General features: G+C 38.3%; 1 protein-coding gene across 2 annotated transcripts; it reads right to left on the bottom strand.

Moving 5' to 3' along the window:
- Nucleotides 1-139: 139 nt before the first annotated feature.
- Nucleotides 140-12,764, bottom strand: LOC114522649 (DENN domain-containing protein 3-like). Of its 2 annotated transcripts, XM_028543382.1 has the most exons (46): nucleotides 12,368-12,764; nucleotides 11,836-11,995; nucleotides 11,575-11,710; nucleotides 11,334-11,486; nucleotides 11,079-11,147; nucleotides 10,880-10,935; nucleotides 10,721-10,778; nucleotides 10,466-10,553; nucleotides 9,977-10,085; nucleotides 9,834-9,885; nucleotides 9,603-9,748; nucleotides 9,382-9,443; nucleotides 9,190-9,289; nucleotides 8,921-9,024; nucleotides 8,766-8,810; nucleotides 8,446-8,525; nucleotides 8,325-8,355; nucleotides 8,061-8,172; nucleotides 7,848-7,945; nucleotides 7,575-7,720; nucleotides 7,307-7,353; nucleotides 7,098-7,187; nucleotides 6,811-6,866; nucleotides 6,613-6,715; nucleotides 6,305-6,330; nucleotides 6,153-6,193; nucleotides 5,948-6,052; nucleotides 5,747-5,793; nucleotides 5,621-5,677; nucleotides 5,423-5,493; nucleotides 5,204-5,337; nucleotides 4,848-4,946; nucleotides 4,687-4,756; nucleotides 4,559-4,583; nucleotides 4,399-4,458; nucleotides 4,127-4,214; nucleotides 3,940-3,974; nucleotides 3,675-3,764; nucleotides 3,484-3,571; nucleotides 3,202-3,271; nucleotides 3,025-3,100; nucleotides 2,862-2,928; nucleotides 2,599-2,723; nucleotides 2,350-2,481; nucleotides 1,934-2,026; nucleotides 140-822 (listed from the first exon to the last, which is right to left on the bottom strand). In XM_028543382.1, exons 2-46 carry the CDS (start codon nucleotides 11,968-11,970, stop codon nucleotides 592-594), a joined length of 3,906 nt encoding a protein of 1,301 aa, XP_028399183.1. In that variant the 5' UTR covers nucleotides 11,971-11,995; nucleotides 12,368-12,764; the 3' UTR covers nucleotides 140-591. The 2 variants fall into 2 exon arrangements, with proteins under 2 accessions (XP_028399183.1, XP_028399182.1); XM_028543381.1 differs by having other exon boundaries at nucleotides 11,836-12,764.
- Between the last annotated feature and the right edge of the window lie 1,466 nt (nucleotides 12,765-14,230).

Below are 14,230 nucleotides of genomic sequence, written 5' to 3'. Positions count from 1 at the left end.
AACGGTGTTTGGATCTGTCAGACGGTCAAAAAGCTGTGTGTAAACTTACCCTTATAATATTTGCTATATTCTTATAAATAAACCAAGCAACGCTTTCCTTTATTGAAAGAATTCATAAACAAACAATAGTTTCATATATAATTCAAATATAAAATACTGTCATTGATAAAAACTTTTAGGATAGTTCTTTTATGTAAAAGATTACAATTTCTTTTAAGATATAAATAAAAATGGATCACTTTACAGTATACAGGTGTGTGCATATTGGTCGCTTGTCCCAATTCTTTAAAGCAATCTTGTTAATACTAAACAGGTTCATACTTTTCAATCATGCACAGTAAGCGAGACTCTATTTTAAGACTCTATTTTAGAAAACGTCTAAAATAAATTAGCAAGCAGAATATTACTGATTTGGATAGTAAGATGATTTACTGGGGAAATAGATTGTTAAAGGTAGATTGTTATTAAATCTGAGTATACTAGCCAGAGACACAGTCTCATGTCAGCGAAACAGCAGGGTTGAACTCTTTTGTCATATCGAGCCCATCCTTTCTGCGTTCAGCGGTATTCTCCTCCACTGGCTTTTCCCTATTATTTCAGATACGTTAAGAGCTTTTGTACATCGGGTTTCTGATGTTCCTCCGTTACAATTGCATCGTTCATTTCTTTCATAGAAAACATCTCAAATCCGAGCTCTTCATCAGTCTCCTCCTCGTAGCGCCAAATGGCTATCTTGCCATCTCTCGACCCAGGCCCTGTCGCAACGTAACCACCGTTAATCACACACATCGAACGAACCGAGTCATCGTGGATTTTAAGCGTCTAAAAAACGCAAGAAAAACATGTTAAATACGCATGGCACTATCCCAGTTTTACACTCAAGTACAACAACTACTAGTGATGCAATTGAACGGTGGATCGACCCTTCCACGACACTGTAAACCTCCTTTTTTCATGTCAAAACACTATCAAATAGCCTCGCATAGCCTTTCTAACCACACGCCAATCGTATTAGCTTTTCAGTTTGCTAAAACAGCTTTACATACAGGGACCGCGGAGCAGGGTGGCTCGCTGGGCTTTAGCCCCACCAATAATTTTTCCGTAATTAGTCTTTAATTTCGAATATTTTTTAGTTCGCTCAAATTTACAAGCAATACAAGCGCCAAAATGCTGGAAACTTTACATAGGGCAAGCATTTGACCATTAAAACAGCGTGGTTATCCATTTCAAAAAATTTGACATCATAACCAAAGCATGGTTATATTGTTTAATGTTTGTATATGAGCGCCAAACATGCTGGAAACTTTACATTGGACAAGCATTTGACCATTAAAACAGCGTGGTTATCCATGTCAAAATATTTGACATCATAACCAAAGCATAGGATAAGCACTTGACCATTAAAACAGCGTGGTTATCCATATCAAAATATTTGACATCATAACCAAAGCATAGTTATATTGTTTAAGTTAGTATATGAGCGCCAAACATGTTGGAAACTTTACATTGGACAAGCATTTGACCATTAAAACAGCGTGGTTATCCATTTCAAAAAATTTGACATCATAACCAAAGCATGGTTATATTGTTTAATGTTTGTATATAAGCGCCAAACATGCTGGAAACTTTACATAGGACAAGCATTTGACCATTAAAACAGCGTGGTTATCGATGTCAAAATATTTGACATCATAACTAAAGCATGGTTATATTGTTTAATGTTTGTATATGAGCGCAAACATGCTCGAAACTTTACATATAGGACAAGCATTTGACCATTAAAACAGCGTGGTTATCCATATCAAAATATTTGACATCATAACCAAACCAAGGTTATATTGTTTAATGTTTGTTTTGAGCGCCAAACATGCTGGAAACTTTACATACTATTCAAGCCTTGAGATTTATGGCTAATTGAAGATTTCACCCTTGCCTTTTTAACTTTGAGTTCCTTCCTTTTTTTAACAGTTTTCTCCCTAACCACTGTCAAGGCATTTATTTGACCGCTTCTATCACCGATCCAAACCTGAAAATAGGTTATTGATTAGGAATAGGAGCGAAAAAGAGAAGAACCATGAAATGAGAAATGTAAAATTAATGGTCTCGCAGACCAAAATATGCGATTCTTTCAAAGTTGATGAACAACGACAGAAAATGAAACGAATGAAACTCACAGAAAATGACAAATACCCGCAGAATCACAAGAATAAGATGAATTTAGATTGCAGAAGAGACGTTGCGAAAGAAAGATGAGATAAACAACAAAAGACGTAGACTGCATATCGATAAATTGGGTTCAGTGCTGACAACAAACTTGGGTTCAGGACTGACAACAAACTAACAAAGCACCTCGTTTCCTATCAGCGCCATTTTTGTAAGAGCAATGTTGTTTTGCGTTGTATTAATCGGCAGCAACGTATAGTCCAGAGTTTCTGTGTTGAATATCGCAATCTTTGGTTTCTTATCACATCCACACCAAACCTTAACATTTCGGAAAGAAACTGTTGTTAGAAACAAACACGCGTGCAGGCATTACTGCGAGAGATTCAACTGAGTTGTCATACGCCAGAGCAAAACTATGCTGCCTTTTACACTTGCCTGTTTTGGATGCACCGGAATTATACAATCGACAGATAAATTGACTTCGTTCTCCATGATTTGCAAGTTATGTTTAATTTCACCGTCACCTTCACTGTCGGATATCAAAATGGCCGTCTTGATGGCTATGCAAGTAATGCGAAAAAATGAAATAGTTTTGGTCGACCGTGGATGCACGCGTATGAAACAAGCACAAGAACAAGTTTGTATAGTATAACTACTGCAAGATGGGTTTGAAACACAAACAGTATACTCGATCTTACCACACCAGAAGTACTTTCCGATCAACAGAAAATTTACAAACATTCTTGATGTGTGCCTCAATTTGATCTACAGTTCGGAATGGTTAGATTGCATTTCTGCTAGTTTTAACAGTTCTCGATTTTTAACACCACCTCAGGCAATATACGAGAAAGATATATTTACCCTTTTAGTTGGGGTTAGCGATTCTGAATCCCAGCCAATAATTTGGCCATTTAAGCTTAAGCTCCAGACGATAATACTAGACAAATGAACACAAACAAATTTGAGTGTGTCTCGGTGGTAATAAAGCATTATATTGAATTGGATATTTGTGTTGTTTTCCATCCATCCCTATAATACCTTTGTTCATCTTGTTTCTGCAAAACCATGGCCGAGATTATATCCGAATGTTCTTCCAAATGCTGGTTGGCTAAAAGTCAGAGGAATTTTCATTCATACGAGAGTTACTTCACAAAACACTTGGCCAAATACGCTCTTAAACTTGGACTAGCGAGAAGTAGCATACGAATCCAGTGTCAACTAGAGATCACCAGATCATACATACTGTAAATGTAGCCAGTAGTAAGCCATAGTTAAGACTGGGCTGCAAATTTATAGGAGTGTAGTTATATATAAATAAACCTTTATAAGTGGATCTATCGAAGACATAAATGGTAGCGTCAAACGATCCAGCCCATACGTGAGAGCTTCCAACCGCCAATAGACAGCTCTAAATGAAATGACAAGGTTATACCGAGCATTAGACTGGCGATTTCGAATTTCAAAGATAACCTTGGCTATTCATATGTGTATAAAAGCTTTAGGGACCTTACCACTCTGTCATTTGCGCAGGAAATTTGGGTTTCAAAGCTCCATTTTTCTGTGGTATCATCACGCTTGAAGATTACTATAGACCCAGAACCCTATGGCAGAGATTGTGTATCAGGTATAGATCAGTGCGGGTCAGCATGGTACACTACCATGCAGCAGTTCACTGCCATGCAGTGTAACAGAAAACCAATAGCGGTCAGGTGGGAAACACGAATGTTTATTTTGTTTAACAATACAGAAACTGTAATAATAATAATGGTCTATTACCATTCCACACCATATCTGCTCATGAGCGTTAAAATCTGAAACGAAGAAGTTTTTCGTGTAAAATTTCAGCCATGGTATATATTTGACAATACGCATGCTGAAAAGTAAACCCTCAAACAACGCACGCTCAGACAAGACCAGATGAAGTCACATAACATCAAGATAGAAGCTGGCGATATAAACAGACCTTTTTTCGGTTTAGGAACGTACACCAGCGCTTCTACTGTTGTTGAAGCCGTCTCTTTCTCTGATGGATTGAGTCGTTGCAGAAGAAACTAAAAGCACGAAGTAATGAATGTCAGTGATAACAGCTAGCATGGGCGACGCCATTGCAGGGCTTTTGTTCCAGGAGTTAAAGTTTTGCATAGGGAAGGAATTTTTGTACAGGAGATACATGTAATTCACTAAAAAAGATGCATTTTTTTGACATGCGTGTATTTTATGCAGATTTTCTCCGACCTTCTCCGTGTCTCCGGAAATCTTGACTGGTTCATTTATTCTCGTGAAGTAACACATCGCCTGAAAGAGAAAGCCAAAATGAAAATATTTGCCGCCATTTTATCTCAACAGGACAGCAAAAAAACATCGATTTTGAAAGCTATTGTTAGCTTCAGCTCACCAAAGCTGTACGTCGAGGAATCCCGCTGAAAATAAACCAAATTCATCCATCAAAATAGCACTCTTCTCTTTAAAAACGCTACCATGATAGGTCTCGTCATTTAAAAACGAACCACAAAATAAATTTACCTTTTTATCAAAGCATCAGCAAGCATAACGTTTTGCGATCCTAAACTAACAAACTGCGAGTCTTTCAAAGCTAAAGAATGGGTAATATAGATATAATCAACGCACCGTATGCTAATTATGTATACAAATATTTATTAAGCGGGTTTTTTATTAATAATTACTTCCAGCTCTTTCGTGACACACCGACATTTCTTTGAGATATGTGCACCAGATCTCTTGCTCTCCTTTCAGACAAGCAAACATCGGCTTTTGACTCTTTTCTGGGCGAAATAAATATCTGTCAACCATTAGGAAGCTAAGACACTGTATATGAATATAATATGAGCAAAACAATTAAGAGGGGATAACTCCCATCCACCTCTGCGAAGCCTCCACCTTCCCTCACCCCCAACCTTCCCTCATACCTCACCTCCACTCAGTTCTCCCCCCCTCTCAGTCCCCACCTCCCCTGAGCCATCACCTCTCTTCAGCTCCCATCTTCTCACAGCACCCACCCATTTCTCACGTTTCAACTTACCTTTCAAGATAATTCTCAAGGCAGGGACCCCCGGTGGAAACAAACTGTAATGCTGATATTTCTCAATGTTTGCTATATCGAGTAACCTCGTTAATTGCATACAACTTGAACTGCCGTCTGCGATAAATAATAACCTACACAGATATGGACAAAAGCATCGTAAACATCGTCTTTAAAACGCCAAGCAAGCAAACCCATGAATATTTTTGCAACATTTACCGAACATTGGTAAGTAATAATCTTCCAACTCCGTTGTTCGTCGTACATAACGATGACACTTTTATCACAAACTAAAAAAAAAACGAAAAAAAAACAATTATAAAGGAAGAACAATTTACTTGAACAAGACAGCGACAGTATTAAGCCAAGAATAGGGGTATTCTGTAATTCTTCTTGATGGAAACATAGAGTTATTACCTCCTTTTCTTCGACGGCTAGATTCTGTATTTCGACGCTGTGCGCTTCGACATCCGCCTAAAGAAATATGTTTCTAATATGAGAAGCTGAAGATTAACTGAACTGGACATACCTTGGCGACTTTACCTGGTTCAATGTTTCGTATATGTCTGAAAACGTTCCTGGATCAATTACTGTAAGGGAAAAGAACATATGCACGTTGCGAGATGTTTCACGATGGCAGACACCTGACCGTTGTAAATCCCGTTACATGAAGAATTGGAATGGTGGCAAATTTCACCAGCAATATTTGAAGCAGGAAAGTTTTAAGTCAGTCTGAAGACTTACATTTTTCACCAGTGTGCGCTGTTAAGACTTTGAACAAGCGTTCAGCCGTCTTGGTGCTCTCTGTTATCTGACATAACATCACTCGTTCGATAAACTCATCTTTTTCTGAAAAAGAAGGTTGTATTCTCACACAGTCGTCAAACACAACGCATAACACGAACAAAAACGCACACAATGGATACAATTACACTATATTTCAGCTTACCAACAGCATATCTCGGAACGCCGTGGAAGATTAGTTGTTTTCTGAAAACACAAATGCAGTCGAGGCTCAAGGATGAACATCATAACGAGGCGAGGACTCGAGGAGGCCGGGTTTTGTAAACGGAAAAACCCGAAAAAAAGGATGCAACTAACCTGACCCTCACAGAACCCGGAACTTTCTACAAATAAGAAAGTATAGTAATGTCAATCATAGCCTACAATCTCGTTTTAATTTCAAGCACGCTGTATTACCTACATAACGCTCTTTAACAATTTTTGCTGAGATTTCAGGCGATTTTTCTGTTTTCATATATGTAAACGCATGGATACGACACGTTATGGATATTTAAATCAGTGGGGCACATAGATCATTTCTATTATATCACATTCCCTCGTTGGCTCGTTCATAATCATCATTAAAAGAAAAACTTAAGCGACAATTGTGTATCGGTCTAACCAACCTTGTGTTTTCGCAAAAGCAAATCTATTTTTCGAAAGTAGCTTCGATTTTTCAACTTCTCCATTGCGGCCACGTCGAACTGACTGAGCAAGTCGACTATCGCTCTATATTGCGGAAAAGACAATGACAAATGTAAAGCATGTCTTGTCTGTTGTACGTTTTCCATGAGATAGAGATAATAAAAATGGATGTATCATACTGTGTTGGAAATATTTGGACACTTCTCGAAGACAGCGAAAAGAAATCATCAAGACCCTAAAAAAGAATGAACCTGATGTAAACATCTCATGCAGTGCAACTAGTATTCTACACATGGAATGCTTCCTTAGTTGAAGATCTTAAATTAAATTACATCTGGGATGAAGACTTCTGAAACGCATGGAAAAGAAGGCATTTCTTGCGCTCGCTTCCGAGAAGTGCATTGAATTCCGAGATGTTCTCATATGTATTTCTGAGAACCACAGACTGCATGTTGAAATCGGTTACCTCGTAGATTTGCCCATTCGCGACATACATCATTCCCCGGAGATAAAGATAACACGCTTGAATATGACTGGAACCTTTCAAATCTGATGCCTACAAAGTAAACTCGCGATTAGCTTTTCCGAGCGCAGATCAAGTTTGTTACTCCAAATTGCCATTCCAAAGATTGGAGTTCCCTGAATCACTAAGTTAATAGTTTCATCTATACGCACCTGTACTAACGCGTTCAAATCTTCAATGCAGTTTTGATAGAATCGACCTAAAAATACATCGTTTTGCATTTGTAAATGTTGTCAGGAATGCAATAGGTCATACGGAAGAGTTTGGTGGGGTTTCATCTTTGGGAGGATCGATGGTGAAAGTAAACTAGCGTGAGTTGGACATCCCAAACTGACATTGAAACACACGAATCTCAGGAGCCCAATGGAAGTCGAAATCCCATGTATGTACCTGTATATATACCTGTCTTTACAAATGTACCTGTATAGAGTCCCTCTCCAATGAAATCCGGAAGCTGAAGCACGACGTCACTGAAGAAACTCATTCGGCAGTTCGACAGACTACCCGAAGATCTGCATTTTCGCATATCAAGACTTGGAACACTGCTTCGTCTACGATGACCAACCCTGAGGGCGATAAAAGTAGAAAATTCTTCTTCTTAAACTTAGAAATTCAGTACTTGGACAACAGTTAAATTCAGGATGCACACTTGGACGAAAATCAGACGAACATGTGAATTTTGGTTGCACTTACGCAGTGACGTTTTCTGATATGGCACTTGAGAAGAAATCAACTTCGTCCTTTTCGTATCTTCCACAAAGATAAGTGCTAAAAGCATGGCTAGCGCAAAGCTATAAAACAAAACAATCAATCCTTACGGCCAGTTTTTTATGGCATTATCTCCCCTAACTCCGCTTAAACGTCATACAGCACTGAACGTAAATATACCGAGGTAGAATGGCTGACCTGTTTGAAGAATTCTCGTTCCATTTCTGGTTTGCATTCAACAAAACCAATGCGGTCGAAGAGGACCTGTTGTCCTTTGTCAGACCCTTCTTTGATAAAATGTGTAAAACCCCTAAATGTACACAATGTAAATTTAAAAATTCGGCACAGTATTATCAATCAGGGGTTGATTGTACAAAAGCTGGATAACGCTATCCACCTGATAGTGGTTTTCATTACTTATATTATTATAAATACAAAACTTCAAGTATAAGGTGCGATTACCTAAAAAGGTTCAACATCAGCTCAAAGCAAACTAAAAGAATAAAAAGAAATTCGTTACGAACTGTACAAAAATGCTCTTTTCCCGGGCTAGGGACTGATACAACATCTCCATTTATTTTACCTTGTAAAATACTATTTGCACACTCCCGGTTAAAATTACGTCGTCTCTTTCTCATCTCTGTAGCGTCAAATATTGAAACACTGAAAGAAAGACACAAGAAATAGTTTATATATTTGTAGTACATGCTACATGCTACATATCGCCCATAATACAGCATCAGCAAGTTGATTTCATGTAGATAAACTCTCCATTTTCAAACCGCATTCGAGTTTAAATTTGCTGAGAATAATGTCATACGATTGATAGGGAATTGTTTGCAGGTTTCATCAATTGTGGAGGTCGTATGCATGGATTAGTACTACGGTAGTTATCACGCGTACCCAGATAATTCGTGAAGATCGTAATGAAATTTAATCTCCCTTATCCTGAAAGAATAAGGAATATGTTTTTGAAAAACAAAAGCTAAACCATTCACAGGCACACATCAAGTCATGACATAAATGACAGCAAAATCAAAAGAATGCAATAACATTACTTTTCTTTGAATTCATCTCTGTAAGGTTCTGGAATTAGAGCAACTGAATTTTTTCCTGTATTGACCCTGCCAGTGTCGATATTTGCACATACAATGGTCGAGTCCTAGAGAAAAATATGAAGGAATTCGAGATATATAATTGCTTCACGTATAATATCGATGCATGGGGACTGTTCAAATAAGAAAAACAGGAATCTCTGGCTAGTCTTAAGTACAAATTTCGTCGCCAGCTCCTCCAATAAGAAAACTCTTGCGAAAAAATTGCATACCTCGTCCTGAGCAGTCATTAGACTCTGCACTAGCAAACTATGTTGACTGTCACAGCCCATGATGAACGAGCCCGGGGCTTCCAGAAGATCAATCAGATTGCTGATGACAAAAATAATGATACTAAAGTTAACTCTTCCGATTATACGGTGGACAAGGAAAGATAACCAGAGATCTTTATTGAAGTTTCTTACCTCGGTAGAACCGGCACGTACGTTAAACTCCATAATAACGGCTGAATATAACTCAACAATGCCTAATAAAAAAGGTTCCTTTTTGAGGTAATTATAATACAAAAGTGTGCACCAAATAATTTGTCCCGTACTGTCACTACTGTGTAGGAAAAATCCGCGGTAGAACTAACCCAAGGTCTTATTAAGAGCTCGAATTCGGAAATATAAGGACAATCACCCACCTCGGTAATTGGTGTTAGCATCGAATAGTCCGAGGCAAGAAAGATGATCCTCTGTTGTGTGAGGATGCAGCTGAGAAGTAGAAGAATATTGTCGACAGAAAAACAAAGAAATGGCAAATGATATTCCATGTCTATGATCCGTTTTTCTAGAACAAGAAGAAAAAGACAACTGGTTATAAAAAGAAAACGCGGAACACTGTCAGAACTCGCAGATATTGCAACACAACTCACTTGGTTCTCCTGCAGACCTCACAAGATGTGTCGTGTTGCACAGCTCAAACTCCTAACGAGGTTCAACAAAGATATCAATGGCATGTGGAGAACTATTAAAGAATTGGTTTATTGGAATTCGAACTCTTTGTGCCGGGACTTACAATGCTGATTGGTCCAGGGGGTGGAATTGGCACCTGACAGATTTGTGATATTAAATGCATAAGAGACCGCCTCATTTCCATTCCATTTTTATAAAGAACCGGTAAAAAACTACGAGAAAGAAAGAATAAGAGGACAGTTGTTTAAAATGATACGTACAACGAGAAATATGGTGCGCAGAAACCGAGGATATGACTCATTATGCCTCAAATAGTTGAAAATCTATGGCAGGCTCATATTGCCAGCGGCTATTTTTCATAAAATTAAAATGGCGGGCCTAATTAGGTCAGAAAAGTCAGAAAGAAAGCGTCCAATTTTTATAGCTGAAATCCGCTGGAAAGCTGAGCCTGCCGTACTGTGAGGAAATTCGATAGGACAGCGTGCTTTCTTGCTTAATTCTCGCAAATTAAGTCGCGTAGTGGAAAATAAACCAAGTTTTGATGGCAATTATTGATCTGGATATAGCAACACGATGACATCAAAATCCTGACCTTGACAAACAGTCCTTTGCTACTTGGAAGTATGGGAACTTGGATATCAGACAGCAACATGCGGGGACATAACAGATCTGTGAATTTCCTAGAAAATAGGTTTGTGACAAAGTATGTAAAAAATAGGCACGCGTGCGTACACACTTGTGGCAATGTGTAAGCTGGATTGTTTTTAATGGTTCTGTATCAATGAAACTGGTTTTAAAGATTGGACTGGAAGATACCATTCTGAAGTGATCATGCAGAAAATCTCACCATTCATTTCCTCACTCTCTTCGAGGGAGAGCAAATATTGACCTGGAATGTCAATGTTCTGCAAATTTAGGTTTAAAAAAAATTAGACTTATCACATACGGACTTGGAAACAGTATATACTGCACATACCAAAATAATAAATAGGAAAGTAAAACTGACCTCTGTTACATGGTAAGGTTTGTAAAATGTCAGGCAGCTGCAATAACTTCTGTGTCCTAGGAAATATTGAGTAAATAAACCATACCTATGTCATTCATTCTGCAATGTCACATAAGGCTGGCGAGGGCATGCAACCACGGGCCTCAAGACAAAACGTTGAGCAAAGGTCATAATACATCCATCTTAAAGTTTCACATACCTTCTATGTCAGTAAGAACTAGAGTGTGAATTTTTTCATCTGGTTTTTGCTCAGAAATGTATGCTCCCTCTAACAAAGATTTCAAGGAATCAATAATAACAAGATGTGATAGATTACAACCTATATACAATTTAAATACTCAGTTTGAATTTCAAAACATTTCCTTCTAAGTATTGTATTATTATACCGCCCCCTCCAAACTAGCGAACTTCCTTTGCCCCTGATTTGCATTTTGCATCTAGATCATTCTCCTACCTGGTAAACAAAACTGAGGTAGGCTGAATATAACATCATTGCCCAAAGGTATTTCAACAGGTTTAGTAAATCTGAACTTTCCACCTTTCTTCGTTGGAGATAGCGTGCATTGAGAGTTTAATGCAACATGTTCTTCCATGTAGTACGGCTCACCTAGACAAAATACAATAAACTGCATGTTTAGGTTTCCTTAAGCAGGACATAAACTAAGATTGTACGAATGGAATAATTCCACAAATACCATTTATAGGATCTCTTGTTTGAGGAAATGAAACAATTTGTCCGGAGAGTATAGCTAAGACGGATGACTCATATTCCTTGCTGAATCTACAGTCTTCATCAGACGAACCATTGCTAATAGAACTCCCTTTTCGTGACTAAATATGACAAAGAAATGTTAGACACAGCTGTATACTGCAAATGCAGGTTTCTATTTCAGTTCATGACTTCAGCTTGTGAAAACGTGAGTAGTTTTTCTGTGAAATTTGACTAGAGATATTACCCTGCTCATAGGTATGAGTCCGGTATCTTCATCAATTCCCACCAAGACACAGAGCTCAAATAAACTGTGTATAAGACTTGAAGAGGGTTTTGTTCTCTCCACTGGACTTGCTGAATAAAACACTGAGTTTTCCATTGTTATGAAATTATTGGTTAAAAACCTAAAAATCAAGGAATCAAAAAATACACTAGAGTATGCAGCCTTTAGCAATTCTCCACAAAGGCACCAGGTCCAGGGTAGACCCCAGACATTCTGAAAAACTGCATGTGAAACCTCTATTAATAAATTAACCACAAATTCATAGTAAAGCCAAAAGGAGATCTGGTTGTTACACATGAATGCTTGCTGTATCACGTTTCACCACAAGAGTTTCATTTAGATATGAAACGCAAGATATGAACAAGTCGGGGAATCAACCCACGACAAAACGCGACTGGCAATATATATGTTAAAAAAGTATAACTTAATACCATATCGTAATACCAAGAATTAATGAATTTTAATCAAAATCATGCAGAAAGATTTGACCCACCTTGAGAGATTTAAACATATAAATTATCGTTGTAAGACTCTAAACTACCACAAACATAAATTTCGCGGCTTTCCTTGGGAAGATCGCATAGAAAATCCGGTCTGCAATCACTTAAAATTTCTTCGAAAACGAGCACTTTTTAGTTCAAACGAAAAAGTGCCATCCGTTGACATTGGGTACCACGCGTTCTCCACAGGGCATCAATATTTTCCCCCGTAAAACATCATTTCAACTCAGCCGATCGGTAATTTTCCAACACACAGTGTGTGTTAAAACGGATTGCGGGATGGTAAAATGGTAAACTGTGTTTGTAAAGCATTTAATACTTGATAATTGTGTAATTTGATCCAACACGAAGTGTGTTGTTTACAAATATTGCAACATTAGCAGACTTTCGCCGGAAACGGAAGTGCATTATATGCTAATTAATACATTTCGCATTCTCTCATTGTTTTAGTTTACTCAGTAAGTGTTCTCGAAAACAAAGCATTTCTGATCTAGTCGTAAATCCTGTTAGAAATATTTTTCAAATATTAATCGCACGGCTTCGTGGAAGAACAAGCCGGATGAAAAAGGAGTTTCGTTTTTTGTTTAGTATAAGTATATTCACGATATTTGTCGTGTTTTTCCAGGCGTTTTTTCTCTGAGAATGTTCAGACATGTTTCGCATTTCCGTCGCGTCAAATGCACTAAGACAATACTATTAATGATAACCGTGAATAACCGGCTTTATTTTGATCTTATTATTGTCTCAGCTGAAACGCGCGGCATCTAAAGCTGTGTTTACACTTGAAATATTGCCCAGACCAAAATTCCGAATGGTTTTTCATTGTGTGAACTAACATGAACAACTCGAGGTCTTGCGCTCACTGACTGATCAGTTTCCTGTTCTGATAGGCCTAGATTTTCTCGCTGAGGCCTGTCCGTTTCTACCACAGAAATAAAATTCAAAACTAGGGTCTAGGACAAGCCTTGGCCCGCAGCGTAAACATGACTTAAACCACCAGGCTTTGTAAAAGCATGGAATAAAGGCAGTGGATAAGAACTGCCGGGAAATGCAATTATTGCAATAAAGTAATTTGTCAAATTGACTGATTGGAGGAAAAAAGAAATGGCAACGAAGATTTTTCCAAGAACGATGAATGTATTCGGCAAAATCCACTCTCCAGTCTCTCCTAGAAACAAGGTCACATTGCAAATTCAAGATATCAGTTAGAAAGCCATGCTCCTATATGTCGTAATTCATCGGCGATGTTTTACGATTCATTGTCGGTGACCAATGAAGTCGATAGGCAAAGCATTTTATGCATCATTGACCATCGACACTGACCACTGTCGGTGACCAATCATCGACGACCAACAATAACCACCGCCGACGATCTACGATGTATGAAAACCAGGCTTGACGCTCGGTTCCCGTAGGCCACAGTCGGCGTTGGCTGTTGTCGGACCGTCGGTTATCACTCAAAGCGCCTCGTTTTTTTGAAAGCCTATTTAAAACATGTCATGTCATTTACTCGCTATTAGTATAGCCTCACAACGAGGCGAAGCTCGCTTCAACACGTGGGTGCAGACCAGATGATCATCTCGATGGTGCAGACACAGAGGTTCCGACCAAGTAAGGCTCGCTGTATATTCTCATTCTCGTTGCTTCTCATTCGATTAAGTGACACTTCTGGTTATCGAAACTACACTTTTCAAGGTGTTATTTAAAGCTTTTATAGCTTTTAAGCTATCTACGCAAAGGTGAAGATAAAAAGGTGAAGATAAAAATGAAAAAGGTGAAGATAAAAAAGAAAAAAGGTAATGTTGTCTTGGAACAAACTAAACTGGCTAAACCAAAGTGTTCCTATAGTCTCTTTT

This window comes from Dendronephthya gigantea, unplaced genomic scaffold (genome assembly GCF_004324835.1).
Source record: "Dendronephthya gigantea isolate DGI-Jeju-01 unplaced genomic scaffold, DenGig_1.0 000023F, whole genome shotgun sequence".
NCBI lineage: Eukaryota > Metazoa > Cnidaria > Anthozoa > Malacalcyonacea > Nephtheidae > Dendronephthya > Dendronephthya gigantea.
Note: the sequence above shows the minus strand (reverse complement) of the source record. Positions and strands in the feature narration are given on the sequence as shown.